The sequence below is a fragment of the Toxorhynchites rutilus genome, chromosome 1 (assembly GCF_029784135.1).
Source record: "Toxorhynchites rutilus septentrionalis strain SRP chromosome 1, ASM2978413v1, whole genome shotgun sequence".
NCBI lineage: Eukaryota > Metazoa > Arthropoda > Insecta > Diptera > Culicidae > Toxorhynchites > Toxorhynchites rutilus.
Genome location: NC_073744.1, coordinates 23,882,505 through 23,902,341, shown reverse-complemented (window position 1 = coordinate 23,902,341; position 19,837 = coordinate 23,882,505). Strand labels below are relative to the sequence as shown.

Here is a 19,837-nt window from a genome sequence, read left to right as displayed (position 1 = left end):
TTTCTTGTGTTCGGTGGAGGAATAACGCCAGTAAATCATTTTCTCGGTCATAAGATTTCGGTTTCGCCTACGCACTTCGCAATAGAAAGGGGGAAAAGCTCTAAATACAGGAAACCCAACAGTTTGATCTCTTCAATAGGGTGCGGGTGTACTTTTTGGTTTTTGCTATCTTACCGCCACCAATGGGTTTCTCGTTTGCTAACCAATTTCCACATACGCGATCGATATTTTGTAATAACAATGCCCTCATCTACCTTTGTCATGTATGAATAACAACAGTATTAATTTTCGTCTCACTTTGTCCTTCAGTTTTTACATCTAGGTTAAAATTTCGGCTAGTCTTTTGCGCCAACAACGCTAGCGAATATCCTTTCTACTACGCTTTGTAGGGTACACTATGTATGAATTGTTTCTTGCTCTCTGGAAACACGGCTAAGTATTAAAAATCGTCACACGTCACTTGCGTCACTTTTTTGGTATTCATTTTGATGTCTTTTGATGCCTAGGTCCGTAATCCGGTTCCGGTTTGTCTTTGAACTATGATGATTGGAATGGGAAATTATTTCGATGATGGATGGGTGCTTTCAAGTATCATAACATGAAATAATCCCTTACTATTTTTCTAGTGATTTTTTTAAAACAAAGATTTCGATAGAGAGCATGCATTAAAACCATTTATCCACCAAATTTATCGCATATAAAATATTTCTATCACATCGGTGTCTTCTTTACTTTCTCATACACTCGTCTCATTTGTTCAACCTTACCTACCGGATAGAGTACACAAATACTCGAGAGGGGAAAAACAGACACTATTTTACAGGAAGTAGCATTTAGTAGTAACAGCAGTAGTAGGACACACAAAACGCGCACACATACACACACATTATCACTAGATATCGGCCGTGTCACGATTGGAGTGCTCAATCGCCGCCAGGAGATCCTGCTTTTGGCGCACATACAGGCGGCCCTTTTTCCACGGATTCTGCAGCTGCAGTGGACGGAAGTCATCCCGCAGGCAGCGTTCCCTAGCCCCAATGACGGCCACCAGGCAAAAGTTGGCCAGCTTATCGGCGGCATAGATGGGACCCTCTTTGCCCTTGAGAACCACCGCCATGTTGAGCTGCTTCACAACCAAATCGATCACTTCACGGGCCGTGGTTCGATTGGTGACCCGAAGCTTGAGAGAGGTCCCACTGGGGAGACCCGTCTCGTAGGCGGCGTACACCTGGACGATGCTGGTGGTGAGGGGTGAGAGGGCTTCCGGTTGGCTGGTGGACTGACTGCCCGACTCGGGAGATTGCGACTGCGATGGACGGCGTTGGGGCGATTGAGCGAGATCTGGTACGGGAGCTTCGCCTGTTGCCCTGTGATGATCGACCACGTCCGGAGGAAGGGGGTTTGGTGTTTCTTCCGCTATGTGGAGGGAGGTTTGATATCCCTTAGCTTCGTTCTGCAATGCGGTTAGCGTTGGTTTCAAGTAGGTCGTCACTATTGGCTCATACTCGGGTTCATTTTTGTTGAGCGTTTTCAACGCTTGCTCGCGGGACTTTTTGCTGATGACCTTCAGTGGGGAAGTATTCGTGGTTTGATTTTCGGAGTCCTCACTGGTCGTGCTCTTAGTAGCGGTGGAAATTGTTGATACGAAGGGCGTACGAACGCTCAGAAGGGGACTGGATGTTGCCGAATAGCTGGAATACATCGTCGGAGGACGCTTCTTGCCCCCGCTGGCTTGCTCGGAAGCCCTCTTGTAATCGACTATCAGAGTGTCCTCCGATCTGGACGGTGGAAGTCTAGGAGTGACAAACTCCTTCTCCGGTTCCACATTCGTCACGGAGTAATAACTGTTGGTCGAATTGGAATACGCTGAATCAGCGCTATTTTTCCTTGAATTGACATTGCTCGCGTTCAAAAATCTTTGACTATTGTACTTCAGCAGCTGCTCGGATTTGGAATGTTCTGCATCCAGCAGGCCGTTCTGACCTAGGGAATTTTCTATTGCCGGACCCGGCCATGAGCCTCGACCCGGACTGCTTTTGTGAAAGATTGGAATATTTCCTGGTGGCTGCAGAAGCTTTGCTTCTGTTGCTCCCTTCTTATCCGCCGCACCTTTCTTACCGAAGTACGTACTTTTGTAGTCCAAAATTTGCCTCATGTTCAACTCCGGCATGTTTGCTCGATCCCTAGCGTACCCTATAACATCCATGAGCCAGCGCACTCCCTTCCAGATTGTGTTCAACCCGCTCGACAGATCCTGCAGCTTCGTCAAGCGATCCTTCGCCTTCTGCAGCTCCGATGAACTGAATGCTTCCCGGTGCAGATGATTCGCCATCATTGTATCCAGCTCTAGGATACAGGACAGTCGCGAATACTTCTGCACAATACTGCCTTGGTACGTTTTCAGATGGATCATCTCGAACGCCTGGATGGGCATTGAGAACAGATCTCCCCGCTGCAACAGGACGTCCTTCTGGCCGGGCACTGCGCAGCTGCTCTCCGCCGGTGGACAAACGATCAGAAAGCTGACGTCGTTGTTCAGCTCGATCACCTCGACGTCGTACAGCCGATGGGCCACCGCCACGTCGATCGGGATGTCCATGTACTGGAACAGATTGTGCACCGCCTTGGTGAGTATTTCGAGGAAGTGCAGCTGCACTTCGGTGGGACCCTGGTTCTTCGGCCGGAACTCGAGAATGCTCGATGTTTTGTGCTGTTTAATTAGCTCCCATTCGTCGCTGGAGGGAAGGGAAAGAAAAAAAGGTTAGGTTTATCAAATAACTGGCTGACCCGGCAAACGTTGTTCTGCTATATAAATTATTTTTAGTGAATATTTTGGCTGTTCAATCAAAATAACTAATTTATAATTTATTTCAAAATTAATCGATTGTGATCGATGAAGGTTAGATTCCACGTGGATATCGAGCAGAAACGTGAAGGTTTGACTGCGTATGGTGTATTGGATCGTATTGGACCACCGTCAAAAATAAAAAAAAAACTCAAAGAATAATTTTTTTATTTCGGTATTCTGAATTCAAAACACATCCATATTGTTTTCTTTTTGTACGAACTTGCAAATATATTCATTGCTCTTCACCAAGCTGCAGAACTTGACATTAATATGAACATTGAATGTTTGGTTAGCTGAGGCGAATATGGTAAAAGCATATTCATTTCACCCGAAAATCCATTATCATTTTGGATTCACAGAAATAGCCCAATGTCGAATTGCATGGCAAGGCTGCCACATTTGCACAATTCGATTGAACTTGAGTTGCGATCCGTTCAAGTGGATCTGAAATCATCGGGTTTCAAAGTACAGGAAAGTAGTTGATCAGTAGATGGATCTGGAATTTCAGAAGAAATTACATTATTCTTATGATCAGAGCGTATTTTGTCGATTAACCAAACTAAAAATGAGCTTTTGTCGTTCAACCGAATACATCCAGCAACATGTTGGACGGAATACGTGTAATTTTGTAATGGAGCTCATGAAAGGCTTTATTTCTTTTGTTTGAACACACGTGCTGTCATTTGAACAAAGACTGTGTCGGTGTTGCTCAGATAGCGTCTCGCAAGTGAATGTAATCTGTTGATTGTGTCAAAGGAATCGCAGTCGTTCGCTCTCTACCTTTGCGTATATGTTGACCGTGGTTTATTGGCACAGCTCATGACATCGTAGAATGACGTTGTCCTGACTGCGTCAATTCATCAAACGACACACATAATGTTAAGAAATGTTAATTCAAAATGGGTAATGATGTTCTTAATGATTCAAGTAACTGTGGCGCAATGGATCTACACACGTGTTCTCCAGCAGGTTTCTTATCAGAATTAACCACAATAGCGTGGTTACTTCGCATTCCGATAATGTGTATGTTTAGAATAATTTCGATAATTCATTGTGCACATCCATAAAGGCTTTCAGCTTGCCGGCGATGCGCCTAGCTTTAGTCGAATTTAGATTACTCGCATATGTATGTGGTAAAAGTTCAATGAAGAGGACGAAGTGCCATCTGGCATTTAATGGTAAATGAATTCGTCCTGAATCCGTTCGACAGATCATTTATTTGGTATTGTTTATATAAAAATACAAATATCGCGATTAAAAATAGGAGATGGGAGTAAAAATTGGTTATATATGTATTTTTTCAAACCCTTGTGGGCCCTTGTGAAGAAAATTACTTCAAACTCCTTCTCGACCTGCCTTAAGAAAGACACTTCATTGTCGTTTGACACTCATGGGCTCGATTTTAAAAGGGTATGGGAGCTGCCTGAATTCGAAATTTTTCGGTATCAATGAATAATCAAGCCAGTAATCATAATGAATGATGATGGAGGACTAGACGAAAAACCCTCGTTTAAAGAAGGTCACCGATATTTTCGATTTATCATTTTAATAAATTGAATACTGATGCAATATTCGTTGCCACAAATGCGCAAGGCTACAGTGCTTTCAACCGAGTTGAACGTCGAAAGAATCGTCTTCTCCGGGAGTTGGCATGTTCAATACTTCCTCATGATCATGAAGGATCTTACTTGGATGAACAATATGGGTGGGTTATATCTATGATATAACCGCAATGTTGACGTGGGACTACCGTTGGTTTAGTACTCATTTGTTTGTATTGATTTAATTCATGACAATTTTCGAATTCAACATTTGCTTTGTAAGTAAAGTGTTTGAAAAAATACTGATATCATCAATTCATGCATTGTGATAGATTATGTTCTTCGTTAAAAGTAAATTTGGTTATCATAATTTACGTTTGGTATGATGCCTAGAACTATAAAATAAAAAATATATATAGGAGGTTATGTTCAACACATGACCGCATTGTTGACGTAAAACTAAAGGGTGTGTCACATCAAATTGCATCACGGAAAAAACGCTGTAGAAATTCGCCCAGTAGACCGATCCTTTTGAAAATTTTAGACAGTAAAATAAAAAATATTAAACAACTTTTGGCATTTTCTTTTTATTCATACTTCGAGCCCAAGCCCGTATGCTCGCACCTTCCTCTTTACCCCGTCCATTTTTTGAACAGAAATCCATTTTCTCTTGAAGTCCGCCTCCGATTTGACAACTTTTGGATTTTTCCGGAGGGTCTGCTCCATAATCGCCCAATATTTCTCTATTGGGCGAAGCTCCGGCGCGTTGGGCGGGTTCATTTCCTTTGGCACGAAGGTGACCCCGTTGGCTTCGTACCACTCCAACACGTCCTTTGAATAGTGGCACGAAGCGAGATCCGGCCAGAAGATGGTCGGGCCCTCGTGCTGCTTCAATAGTGGTAGTGAGCGATTCTGTAGGCACTCCTTGAGGTAAACCTGCCCGTTTACCGTGCCGGTCATCACGAAGGGGGCGCTCCGCTTTCCGCAAGAGCAGATCGCTTGCCACACCATGTACTTTTTGGCAAACTTGGATAGTTTCTGCTTGCGAATCTCCTCCGGAACGCTGAATTTGTCCTCTGCGGAGAAGAACAACAGGCCCGGCAGCTGACGAAAGTCCGCTTTGACGTAGGTTTCGTCGTCCATTACCAGGCAATGCGGCTTCGTCAGCATTTCGGTGTACAGCTTCCGGGCTCGTGTCTTCCCCACCATGTTTTGCCTTTCGTCGCGGTTAGGAGCCTTCTGAACCTTGTATGTACGCAGGCCCTCCCGCTGCTTGGTCCGCTGGACAAATGAACTTGACAAATTCAGCTTATTGGCGACATCCCGGACCGAACTTCTCGGATCACGTCTAAACTGCTTAACTACGCGCTTGTGATCTTTTTCACTGACGGAGCATCCATTTTTGCCGTTCTTCACCTTCCAGTCGATGGTTAGGTTCTCGAAGTATCGTTTTAGTACTCTGCTGACAGTGGATTGGACGATTCCCAGCATCTTACCGATGTCCTGATGTGACAACTCCGGATTCTCGAAATGAGTGCACAGGATTAATTCACGACGCTCTTTTTCGTTCGACGACATTTTTCCAAATTTACGTAAAATTGACAGTGAAGCATGGCCAACGTGATCTATTCACTCTTATCTGATTATAAGCGAAAGCTGAAGATATAATTCCTAAAAATTAAATTTCTACAGCGTTTATTCCGTGATGCAATTTGATGTGACACACCCTTTATGCTGCAGTTTATAATGCTACGAAAATTTTGGAATAACCGTTCTATTAGTTTGGTCGCCCTGAATTTTTTTTATTATAGAATCATTTGACAATACTTGTTTGATGATTCATTCTTGTGCTCGCAGAACAATACATGCTCGAGATAAGAGCAGCTGTCATCCTTAATGGAGAAAGTTTTGCTACTGGCAGGCGACACCAAATCACATACAAAATATCAGATCGACATTTACTTTGTTGGTGACTAAATAAACGAAATAAACTATATCTGTTAATCTCAACAACTTCGAAAAGAGTAGCACTGTTTCAATATGATCAAGATTAGCGCAAATGCTATCCTAGTTGAAAGCAGTTTTGCGACTGGCACGCGAGCCTAAATAAATTAATAACTTATTATAACTTATTGAATAGCTTGGTAATTTTTTGGTGTACAGCCCTAACACCTGACTCACCATAGCGTCAGTTCAATGCATTGATGCAGTGTCGAAGCCTTTATGATGACACAAAACAAACAATGTTAACTGCTTGGAAAAAGGCTGAACATTCGCCTCAGCAGAGGCTGAGAGATTCGCCTGATTACGACTGCATCATTTGCAATACCACACAATCGTCAATCATAGCATGAAAAAATTAGGCGATTGTTGCATCGTTACAGGGCCAATGCACACGGGAGCAGTTACAAATGGGGTTTCAGCGTAGCGAAGATGCACTATTTTTATGTACGGGTTATGAAGCACATACGTACGTATACAAGGAGCAACTAAATATTTACACACTTATCTCAGTTTTGCGCTCTTCTCAACAGAAGCCCTTTCTGTTAATATTGCCAGCCTAGATTAGCTTAGCTGTCATCCCTTGTGGAGAGAGTTTCCTGCCTTCATGAGAAACCAAATCACTGACAAAATTCCAGAACATTTATTTTCTTGGTGAGCTGACGATAGCATAGCCTGATGATTCCCCAAACAATTCTGTACCTCAGAACCTTAATGGAATGGCGTCAGTTTGATACAATGATTGCAATGCCAGAGACATCAACGAGTAAGTAATTTGGTCGCGTCCACAGTTCAATCCGAAACAAAGACATGTGATGACGCAAAAAAAGGAAGAACAAGCGATATTCATTCCTTTGAATACAGAACGATACTGAAAGTTTGCCTTCCTTCCTTGAACGCTTCCAATTTTCATCAATTTAACTATGACTATGGGATTGTAATGTATAGCATATCAAACAAATCTTAGGAAATTTCCAATGCGTTTGGTATGCCAAAATCCGTTCGCGGCAAAAATAGCTATTAACGTTAACTTTATTTCATAAAAACGTGACCTGTTTTCTGATTTGGCACCCTTTATGTAAGATGTAGTACTACGTCAAAACTTACAAGAAAGAACTTATAAGAGGCGAAAAAAACCAAGAATCTGTCACAATGCATGAATTGGCCCAACATGGCATTTGTTCAAACTCTCAACTGACAAACTTACACAGTAAATATGTCGAATTCAATCGAATTCTGATTTTTTTTTCATTCAATCAATAACTTAAACCATACAAACAAATGACTGCTAAGTCATCGGTAGTCCTATGTCAACCTTGCGATTATATCATAGATATAACCCATTCATTTTGACGTAGGACTATGTCTTTGATTTCTGTATAGAGAAGTCACTCTGCGAAAAATGTTGTAACGTTTGGGCGTCACTAAAATTAGGGTCTCTATTAAGAGGATAACTGACAGCACACACAACGCGGCGCTTCGCGCTCATTTTGCCAGCGCAACTGTCAACCGCTTGGCGAGAACAAAATAGTTGTCAAGCGGAGAAAATGGAAAAGGGGATTCGAAAAAGGGATTTGGTACCGTGCAGTCGGTGCTGGTCGCGGGTGCAAGTTTTTTCTCTGATTTGCCTCATTGTGTGAGGCCGGTCACTAACGTGCGGCCTTATTCTGCGTGGCGTGTGAGGTGAGATGACAATTGTCACTTATGTCACGCGATTCCACCAGGCGTATGCCGTGAGAAATCTCACTTGAATGAACTCTCACTTTATTCCCGCTCTCAAATATACGTGACGATTGTCACATGAACTGGGATTTCTAGGTGACAATCGTCGACATGTCTTGAGGTGTCGACAGTGCATGAAAACAAATGAAAAAAGGAAGAGGAATAATAAGTGTTTTTTTGGGTCGTATAGAATCGATAGTAATGGTATTATATGTATCAATAAATTCAATTTATCTTCAATTTTCACAGTACGAAAGACAAATTGCAAGTAGTTTGTTTTTTTTTGTGAAAGCGGTAGTGAGTCTGTTATTCCTCAATTGGACGAATAAGCACACCGAAATTATTTTCATTTCATGAAATCTATTTATTTTCTCTAAAATATATCTATCATATGGGTCTTGTGTTTCATCTATCTATCCGCGAGTCATCGTCACCGAACTGCATATCCATTTCAGAAGCCGTGGTATATGCCCGAGCCGGAGCCAGAGCAACAATTTAACACTGAGAGTGCGTAGAGCAGCAGCAACTACGACCAAAACAAACAAAAATGCTAAACTTTACAGGATGCAATCAACTGTTTCACCAAATCTAAATCAAATACCTGCAAATTCGGCAGAATGTCCTGATATACTAACAACAGGTCAGGTTAAATCAGATCTATAGATACGGTACTGACTGCAGCAAAACAAATATCTGACCTCTCTGAGCGAAACAAATAAAATTCTGGGATGCCAGATGTTTTTTCTCAAATATATGCGATAAAAATCTGAAATATTTGTAAATATGTGCTAATGTCTGACATACTGACCAGCTTCGTTTATCATATGGAATCAATAATGTTTTGTCACTATTTTAAATAGCCTGCAGCAGGAATAAAAGGTTATGATAAAAGTTAAATGTCTACAAATTCGTGAACACATGTGCTAATGTGGCATCTCTGATCAGATTTGGCAACCAGCAGAATGAACGCCTTGTCACTTGCTGTTCATCCTCTCACATACATCAAATGAACCTCTCACGGCATCCGAAACGACTGTAGGAATAGAGTGAGGAGAGTTGCGTGATGGTGATGTGACAATTGTCATCTCACCTCACACGCCGCGTAGAATCAGGCCGGTGGCCATTTTGGAAGTTTGGTGGTGGAGTGGCGGAGAGTGTACCTCAGTTTGAGTGTGCCGCAGTTTGCCGGCGGAGTTTATCTTCTCCGCTGAAGGACCGGAGTTTTTCCGGAGTTCAACGGAATCGAGCCCCGAAGCTCGCCTCCCTCAGTACAGAATCGCCTCGGGATCGAGTGACGTGCTCTTCCTAGCAAATCGGACAGCGGGATCGAGCGACGTGCTCTCCCAAGGAAATCGCAGCGGGATCGAGCAACGTGCTCTCCCCAGGAAGTCGGATAGCGGGATCGAGCGACGTGCTCTCCCCAGGAACACGGACGCGGTCTTGGGTCGGCAGATGACAGGTGAGCGCGTATGAGTACGTGTGTGTGCGCAATAAAATTAGGGGAACCCTAAAATTCAACAATGTAACGAAAAATTAAGAGATTGCTAATGCATATTACGCAGAATCATTCTTACGATATACAGTAAACATTCACTAACTGGGCGAAAAGGGAAGACCAGTTATCGACATTCGCGTTTTAACTGGTCCGGCATGTTAAACGTCAAATAAAATCGAGGGGAACTTCAATGAATTGTTTAATTCGCGTTGTTCATGTAATTGGATAAACAAAAGGATTCCAATGGAAGTTTCGCATTGAGTGCGACAACAGGTATGAAATATAATTTGAGAAAACTATTTTTCTGTAGTTTCATCAACGTTTTTGTTATGCGAAAATAATGTCAATTTTCATAACATTTCAAATTACATTCGAATGCCCCTCACAGCAAATCTTCCATTTGAATATGGCGTCGATTGTTTACGAAATTCTGCTTTTTAACTGGTCCAAAGACCAGTTAACGTTCGTCCAGTTAAACAGCAGACCAGTTAAACCAGGACCAGTTAGCGAACGACTACTGTATGTTATAATATACACCATAGTATTATAGTAAAACAAGTGAGCAATTTAACGAATAAAAGAGGTATGTTTTGCGCGCGAATGCAAAGGTAAATCATGTATTATGCATTCTTACCTTTAGCTTGGTTCTCGGTAATGGTTTATGCAACACAAAATTGTGTGCAATAATTCGTTCAATCGAATAAATCAGACATCCAGTCAATGTGTAGGAATAAGGGTGATGTAGATGGTGGAGTGGGTTAGTAAGATGGCTGCAATTCCATAGAAAATCATCATGTCATTGGTATTGTAATGGCCCACAGTGTCAGTGTGTGAAAGATAGTCTGCAAACGAACATTTATTTCACCAAAAAGCTACTACACCCGATGACTTAGAATAAGACTAATAATGAGAATAAGAAAATGGAAAGATATCACAATACCACAGCTATCCAGTAAAAATTAAGCAGCTTTATGATTTCAAGTGTATTTTGCCTCAAAATGTCACAAATCGTATAATCGTAAGTATTTCCAACATTTCTTTGATTCCTCTCCATTAACGTCATGTAATCAATGACGACATTTTTTTTGTTTGCTAATCCACATACGTTTACCGTTCCACCCTATTATGTGTCACACTGATACTCATTAATCATTTTCAGTTAGACAGTTGAACCTCCTGCCGAGGGCTAATTTTGTTTTTTTGTTCGTTATGCCCCGTTTGACGATTATCAGTACATGATGGTCGCCATGTGGGGTTTCAGAAAGAGGTCAAATAACAGATTTCTGAACAATGAAAAGAATTACATTGAAAATATTGTTCCGAACAATCAAAGTTCTACGTCAAACTTACGTTCGTGCCGCTAAGTTCCGAACTTTCTACTTTTTTTCAAGCTGAATGTTGTCTTGACATTTTCTGACATGCATCAAAATATCACTCTAGAAATTAATGGTGGACACCTGGCCTATCGTGTGAAAATATGGCTTCAACTAAACAGACAATTCGAGAAACAACATTTCAAAGCAAGCTTCATCAAATTCAGATAATAATTCGACACAGATAGAGAGGGTAAATCGAGACGCACACGTTCTAGCGTTAAATTACACGTCCGGGCAAACTGCCAACAGTTGACAGACAATCGGCGACAGTGAACCAACACGTGCTTTAATTAACAGTCACGTCTCGGTCCCAACCCTCATTCCCCTCATTGCTTCATTCCCCAGGGGTGGTGTCATATTAAACGCAAAAGACAATAACGTGCCACACTTACGCCGATACGTGGGGATTGTCTCGAATCTTGCAGTGGGGCAGGACGTTGGGCGCCTTCACGGGAACCACCACCTGGATCACATCCACCGAGCTTTGCATCTTGAGATAGCCCACATAGAGTCCGCGGGGCAGCCGGATGTTGGACACCTGGTGGTAGTTGATTTGGTCCTGAATCGAGCTCATCAGCAGCTCGTTGATGCCGCTCTCCTCGGTGGACAGGGCTAGCTTCTTGTGGATCTTGTTCAGTGGGATCCAGCGCGAGTTTAGTACCGATATACTTTTGGGACTCTGGAAGGAAATCAATCGATTAGAACTCAACAATTGATGTTTGAAATTACAGTCATACCTTTATACAATTAACACAGGATAGCACCACCGTTCCGTGCATGTCGCGCAGTGGCTTGTAGTATAATTGACCTAAATCCGTGATGGAGAGAGCCGACTGCATCTGGCAGGCTGCGGACAGCAGCTTGGTGCGAAAATGAATCGCCGAAGAGGCGTTCCGTTCCATGTCCACTCGTAGCAGCTTCACGTCATCCCAGGTGCAGGCGACCTGTGGTATTCGAAACAAACAGAATTGAAATAAAATCATTCCGTGGTTGGTGTTGATGAGGGTTAACCCTTGAAGCGGAGGTCATAGTTCACTTAATTAAACACTGACATTAGCTAACACTCGGTCGGTACACTCATGTGTATCGGTTTCCCTCTTGAAAAGATGCACAGGGTGAAGGGGAGCTCGTTAGCCCCAAACTTGCATGATTGCTTTCTTCATCAACTCGAGCACGTTTGTGGAATGCGATGAAATCTAAACTTTACTGCTCATTTATTACAGTCAAATTTGACGAGATACATATTGAGAACATTCGGTTTGGTTATATAAATTTATCTAAAATTTCTAAAGGTTGACACATCCCGGGTTGACAATTTTGAACTTAGAGGGGTTTTTGTTGGCTTATAATCCATTGATTGTGATTCATTGGTTTTGTTTGAATTGATCAGCTCTTTTTCAGCACAATTGATAAATAAGCGAAAATGTAATTACTATTAAATACAAAGGGTTGAATGGACCGAAAAACGCACAATTGTTTTCACATCCTTTTATTCAACCGTAATCTGTTTAATCAAAATAAAAAATTGCGTCCCATGGAAAAGGGGATTGTCGACTGACTGTATTGTCGATACCGACAGACACCAAAAAAAGAAAAAAAATCCTCAAGGAGTATGTCCGCAGTGTTGAATTAATCATAGCATGGGTAATCTTTGAAACAATTAATCGTATCATAAACATATTGACCATTGTTTCGTTCTTGACATGGTTCCGTCGGATATGCTTGCAAAAATCACCTCAATCGGATTGAAAAATGGCAATACGCCGGTAGAAATATTGGTATACAACCATTCCATGCCAAACCGATATAGTGCTTCTCAGATTTTCGTCAAAAGTTGTAATTTTGTTCTTTATCGCAAAACATTAGACCCGATTTTTTTCTTTTTTCGTTAGGGTCTTGTAGGTGATTCTCGTGTCATATACACGAAGGTGAATTATAAAATATATTGTTTATTAAAAAACACATCAAAACACATTGCTCAGTAAATACATATCTGAATTTTACAAGAAATAAATAGATCTTACTTAGCTTCATGAACTTACATGATACATACAGTGGAACATGCTCTTTCAAGGGAAATTAATTCCGACCAGTACGACACCCATATGAAAATTAAATACGACCGCAAAGGGTTAATTTGATGTCGAAGAATTTTTGGGAAAAAAAATGTTTCTGAAAAAAATAGAATTTTTTTTCGGACCACCCTAAATTCGAAATGGTAAAATCGAAACGGAAAAATAAAAAAAAACGAGTCTAATATTTTGCGATATGGAATAAAACTACCAATTATCACGGAAATCTGAGAACCATTATATTGGAAACATCAAGAAGAAAAATAAGGCTTACGATGCTTGGTCATTATTTTGACGTAGGACTACGTCTAACCGGAAGATATAGGGGGTGAAATGGAAATCTAGGCACTGAAAAAGTAGGAAAAAATGCAAGATTTGAAACGCTTATAACTTGAGCATTTCTCAATTTTTGGTTTTTGCATCAATTGATAGGAAATATATCTACGCATCTATCATAACGAATAACATTTCATTTTTCTTGAGATAAATAATTCAATAATTGTGAAATATGAAGCATTGTCAAAATGCACTATGTGCCCATTTTTGATTGGTCCATTTTGTGCTACTCAAATCGTACCGACCAAAACGGGCAACCAGAGCAGCAGCGAAATAGAATGAAGCACGATTGGAAAGGAAAAAGGAAAAAAAGAAAGAAACATTGGTCGCAGTCTCACACATGCGTAATTCTCGAGCCAGCCAGTCAGCTTAAAAATCCCCGCTCCGCTGCCGTAACGATCATTCTCATTCGAACCGTACACCACATCGGTTCGCATCACAACACATCAACAAACCAACCCAAGCAGCCATGTCTGGTCATGGTAAAGGAGGAAAAGTGAAGGGAAAGGCAAAATCCCGCTCGAACCGTGTTGATCTGGAGTTCCTCGCAAGGGTAGCTAGGCCGAGCGCGTTAGTATCAGTGCATCAGTCCACCTAGCCGGCGTTATATAGTTTCGGCCGCCGAAGTGGAAAAGCTGCTCGCGACGATAAGAAAACTCGCATTCAGAACAGACACATTCGGTTCGGTGGACATCAAGACAACAACAGGCAGTTGCAGCGAGTGGCAAACGCAATCGCAAAACGACAGCAGGTAGCGGAAGAAAAAAGTTTGTTCTTTATAAAATCTGCTTTGGTGGCAAAACCAGAACAAGGCAGCATCGAGGGCGTTCGAAATGGTTTTTCTTAAAACCACGAGTACTAAGTTTTCTAAATTGGAACCATTCCATAAAACAAGGCGCTTTTCAGGGCCATTAAACCTTCCAAAAAAGAGTTTAGGAAATACAGTTCAATGCTTTCTAAAACATTATCCAAAATAATAATAAAACACAAATTGATTTTTTCATAATTTGTTTGCCAGGATCTGATGAGTATGTGAATTTGGCAGTTGTTCTGAGCTTATTGATAGTTGGGGACATTCCTGATTATTCAATTTACACCAATTCTTAAATTGTTTCCAGATTGAAAGTACAGTAATTTACTATTAGTTCGACATTTAGCTAATTGGACGGACATGTAATGCGACTTATTTAGTTGGACATTTTTGTAAACATAGAGATCCAAATTATGACCCAACATTGAAAGTCGACACTGTACCACTGTCATCGCAAATGTTACAGGTTAAAATCGCCTCCAATGCGACACTGAGTGGCGCTTCGGCACGTCGCATTGAATGTAATTTACTGTACAACATGTCACAAAGCTGGATGGGAAGAAATTTTCCAACTGTGAAAGCTGTGGCGAGTGGCAAATGCAATCGCTAAACAGAATGGTTTAGCCGAACAAGATGGGGATATCGAGTGATAACAAAACAATAAACTCTTTAGATTGAAGATAATTTTGTGATCCTGAAAAGGACCCTTTTTAGCCTGCATGTGAATCCAACGAGCGAACAAATCGTAATGAATGTATTTTTTTGCCATCGCTCCCTTTTAACGCTCATTCGTTCGTCTCGTTGGACTCGCCCCTCTGGCTGAGTCTGCCGATTTGTCTCTATCCTGTGAGTGTGTACCGCTAGAGTATAAAACACGCGGACCCCAACAAAATATCTTATTTTCTTTCAAACCGTAAACCCGTGTGGTTGTACGGCATCGGCATCGTGGACGTAACAAAGGAGGACAAGTTAAGGAAAAGGCAAAGTCTCACTCGAACCGTGCAGGTCTCCAGTTCCCTGTTGGTCGCATTCACTGATTGCTCCGCAAGGGTAACTAGGCCGAACGGATTGGTGCCGGAGCACCAGTATACCTAACAGCGATTATAGAGTTTCGGCTGTCGGAGTGCTCGAGTTAGCTTGCAAAGCTGCTCACGACAATCAGAAAACCCGCATTAAGAACAGAGCAGCTTCGGTTCGGCGCTCATCAAGGCAACAATTAGTTTCAGTGAGTGGCAAAGTGTTTCTCCGGCACGTCGCATTAAATGTAATTTACTGAACAACATGTCACAAGCTGGATGGGAAGAAATTTTCCAACTGTGAAAGCTGTGGCGAGTGGCAAACGCAATAGCTAAACAGGAAGGTTTAACCGAACAAGATGGGAATATCGAGTGATAACAAAAACACAACACCAAAGGTTCTTTTCAGAACCATCAACATATTCATAAAGAGTAAAAAGTAAACTTATCCATTTTTCAGATAGATAGGTAGGTATTCACGTAGGAGAAGAAAATAAAACAATATATTTAAAATATATATTTAACAAAAGCTGTCCCCTTTGTATAGTCCTACGTCACTCCGGTTATGTCCCCGACATTACCCACCCGTCTTTTCGTCCTCGTCGTGTTATTCTCATGAAGGAATAAATGAACCATGAATTAAATCATCTTTAGCTGATTCTACAAAACTGCGACTTTTTCCACACCACTAAAACATTCTTCTTAAAACCTATTTCGAAGATTTCAATGAATTGTAAAATAATATCCGAAGCGGTAAACAAGCGGATTGGATAATATGATTCCGTAGTCCTACTACATTGGCTGAAAAGTCCCGGAATTTTTAATGAAAACGATCGTTTTTTGGGTAAAGCTGTATTTATTCCTCAACATAGTTTCCTTCGAGTGCAATACACTTGGTATGGCGAGTTTCCAACATTTTGATTCCCTTTCCGTACTACGAACCGTCTAAGTCTTCGAAATATTCCTCAGTTTCTGCGATTACTTCCTCATTTGATGTGAATCTCTTTCCCGCTTGAGGTTTGGGAACATGTAGTAGTCGCTGGGGGCTAAGTCTGGAGAATATGGTGGGTGAGCAACAGATTGGAATCGTAATTGGTCCAACTTGGCCATCGCTTTTAAGGACGCATGCGACGGTGCGTTGTCGTGATGGTATAGAATGTTTTTTTTTCGCCACATGCGGTCGTTTTTTTTCTTTATTTCGTCGTTCAATTTGTCCAATAACGCTGCATGATACTCTCCGGTTATTTTTTGCCCCTTCTGCAGGTAATCGATGAAGATTATGCCATGCATATCCCAAAAAAAAACGGATACTAAAACTTTTTCGGCCGACCGTTGGTCTTTTGGCCGTTTTGACCGGCTTGTCAGCCCCTCTGCAGACTGACTATTAGACTCGGGAGTTTGGTAATGGCTTCACGTTTCATCTATAGTTACAAAACGTCGAAAGAAGTCCACTCGATTACGCTTTAACAACGCCCAACCGACTGTTGAGTCATCAAAGCGCCGCTGTTTTGATCGACGGTCAGCAAACGCGGCACCCATCGCGCGTACACCTTTTCCATGTCCAAAATGTATCCTACCCGTTCTTTGGAAATGCATACGGCCTCAGCTAACTCGCGTAACTTCATTTCACGATCGTTCAAAACAAGTCGATGCACTTGTCGTACGATTTCTGAATGAGCGAGGTGCATTTGCGGTGCTTCTACGGCCCATTTTAAATTCACTAAACCAACGATAAACTAAAGGGTGTGTCACATCAAATTGCATCACGGAAAAACGCTGTAGAAATTTAATTTTTAGGAATTATATCTTCAGCTTTCGCTTATAATCAGATAAGAGTGTATAGATTACGTTGGCCATGCTTCACTGTCAATTTTTCGTAAATTTGGAAAAATGTCGTCGAACGAAAAAGAGCGTCGTGAATTAATCCTGTGCACTCATTTCGAGAATCCGGAGTTGTCACATCAGGACATCGGTAAGATGCTGGGAATCGTCCAATCCACGGTCAGCAGAGTACTAAAACGATACTTCGAGAACCTAACCATCGACCGGAAGGTGAAGAACGGCAAAAATGGATGCTCCGTCAGTGAAAACGATCACAAGCGCGTAGTTAAGCAGTTTAGACGTGATCCGAGAAGTTCGGTCCGGGATGTCGCCAATAAGCTGAATTTGTCAAGTTCATTTGTCCAGCGGACCAAGCAGCGGGAGGGCCTGCGTACATACAAGGTTCAGAAGGCTCCTAACCACGACGAAAGGCAAAACATGGTGGGGAAGACGCGAGCCCGGAAGCTGTACACCGAAATGGTGACGAAGCCGCATTGCCTGGTAATGGACGACGAAACCTACGTCAAAGCGGACTTTCGTCAGCTGCCGGGCCTGTTGTTCTTCTCCGCAGAGGACAAATTCAGCGTTCCGGAGGAGATTCGCAAGCAGAAACTATCCAAGTTTGCCAAAAAGTACATGGTGTGGCAAGCGATCTGCTCTTGCGGAAAGCGGAGCGCTCCCTTCGTGATGACCGGCACGGTAAACGGGCAGGTTTACCTTAAGGAGTGCCTACAGTAGCGCTTACTACCCCTATTGAAGCAGCACGAGGGCCCGACCATCTTCTGGCCGGATCTCGCTTCGTGCCACTATTCAAAGGACGTGTTGGAGTGGTACGAAGCCAACGGGGTCACCTTCGTGCCAAAGGAAATGAACCCGCCCAACGCGCCGGACCTTCGCCCAATAGAGAAATATTGGGCGATTATGTAGCAGGCCCTCCGGAAGAACCCAAAAGTTGTCAAATCGGAGGCGGACTTCAAGAGAAAATGGATTTCTGTTCAAAAAAAACTACAACCTGACGTTGTACAGAACCTTATGGACGGGGTAAAGAGGAAGGTGCGAGCATACGGGCTTGGGCTCGAAGTATGAATAAAAAGAAAATGCCAAAAGTTGTCTAATAGTTTTTATTTTACTGTCAAATATTTCAAAAGGATCGGTCTACTGGGCGAATTTCTACAGCGTTTTTTCCGTGATGCAATTTGATGTGACACACCTTTTATTGTTCTCGAGGGAACAGAAGTGGAATAACATTTCTTCAACCATCTAATGCATCTAGGGATTGCATTACTGTGTCAAAATTTCAATAACCGGTTATTCTGTAATCAAAATTTCATTGCCGGTAAAACCGGTAAATTACCGATAAAAAACATACTTTATGCTGGTTAAAGGACATATACTTTATACTTAAGGATTTTGTCGTAGATCGGATCTCATTAACAAAGTTTCCAGAAGAGGAAAAAGTCCAATTATGCTGGGTAGAAGAGTATCGAATACCATTGTCATGTACAGGGTCTTTCAGATTCCACGCTAACGCAAGAAGATCGAATAGCTCCTTATAAAAATTACTCGTTCAGTCTGATCGGATGGTTTTTAGTGTCAAGATGTACATTGATACCAAGTATTTTTAGTGAAATCGTAATACTCGAGCAACCGAAGCCTTAATGAAACTTTGTCCTCTTATGGTAAGAATTTCAACATTTCTCGGTGTCGATTATTTCCTCTGGGGGTACATGAAGGACCGTTGCATTGTAATAAGCCACGAAATTTGGAGGAACTTGAAGAAGAAATAACTCGGATTTTCAATAGCATCGAAATCATAATGTTAGAGTTGTGATTGAATAATTTTGTTCATCGTTTAAAACGCGTTATCGAGAAAAGGGGTGGTTACATCGAAAGTGTCCTAAAATAAGCTTCATTTTTGTTTTTTAAAAATAAAAATCGGTTCACTTTTATTAAAATTTGTTGCGTGCGCGTTTAATCTGAAAAACCCTGTATTTGCCTCTGATGCCCTCTGTACGAAAACTTTTGTCAGAGGGTATTCATCAATCCGTTTATAGACAATGAGCTTGAACCGGACATTGATACCTTTGACTGTTGCGATCGTCGTTCAAGTTTGATGCTCCTTGATGCTCAACTGTTCTGCAGATATCCCATCGTCCAGTGGATTTTTTATCCTTCTGTTGTCCAGCTACTGAATCAATATCATCATCGTCAAAGTTGATCAAGTCAGGAACAATTTCAAATGCCTGTTTGATCAATGCAGTCCGCGACGTCTGATAGAAAACGCCAAAGGCTCCATAATTGTGTCACGACCACGACGGGACAAATCTGCATATACGAAACGTCCTTCTGCAATCCTTCCAATCAGAGCTTCAAGCAGCTGCTTCGATATTTTTGATGGTTACTCCGATGGCTGTTCTAACATAAATTGCAGCTTCAAAAAGGGTGCATTACTTTCGCAAAAGCAGTTCAACAGTGACCAGATCTTGTTCGAGGGCATCAATCAATTCCTTTATCGCTGTCTGTTCTTCATCGCTGAAGCTTATCGTGTGTTTCGTTTTCAAATCTTCTTCTTCTTCTTTTTGGCTTTAAGAGGGTTTAAACTTTTCAGTTCATTCGCTTCTAAATAGGTTTTCAGATCTAGCAGCGCTTTTTGAACTGAAGTTCGGAGGTCGTAGAATCGGTGCAACACTGCCAGTTGTGTTTTTTAGATCTTATTTGATTCTAGAGCAATATTTCAAAGCGACATAAAGGCAAATATTATTTATGGTGTAGAAATAAAAATTACCGAAATTACCGGT

At 41.8% G+C, this 19,837-nt stretch overlaps 1 protein-coding gene across 9 annotated transcripts in view; it reads right to left on the bottom strand.

Moving 5' to 3' along the window:
• Nucleotides 1-652: 652 nt before the first annotated feature.
• LOC129763542 (uncharacterized) overlaps nucleotides 653-19,837 on the bottom strand; it is a 350,843-nt gene continuing 331,658 nt past the window's right edge. For all 9 annotated transcript variants that reach the window (XM_055762726.1, XM_055762731.1, XM_055762729.1 and 6 more), the window contains 3 exons: nucleotides 11,721-11,927; nucleotides 11,376-11,662; nucleotides 653-2,735 (listed from right to left, as the gene is read on the bottom strand). In XM_055762726.1, coding sequence (XP_055618701.1) covers nucleotides 893-2,735; nucleotides 11,376-11,662; nucleotides 11,721-11,927 — 2,337 coding nt within the window. In that variant the 3' untranslated portion in view covers nucleotides 653-892. The remainder of the gene's footprint in view (nucleotides 2,736-11,375; nucleotides 11,663-11,720; nucleotides 11,928-19,837) is intronic.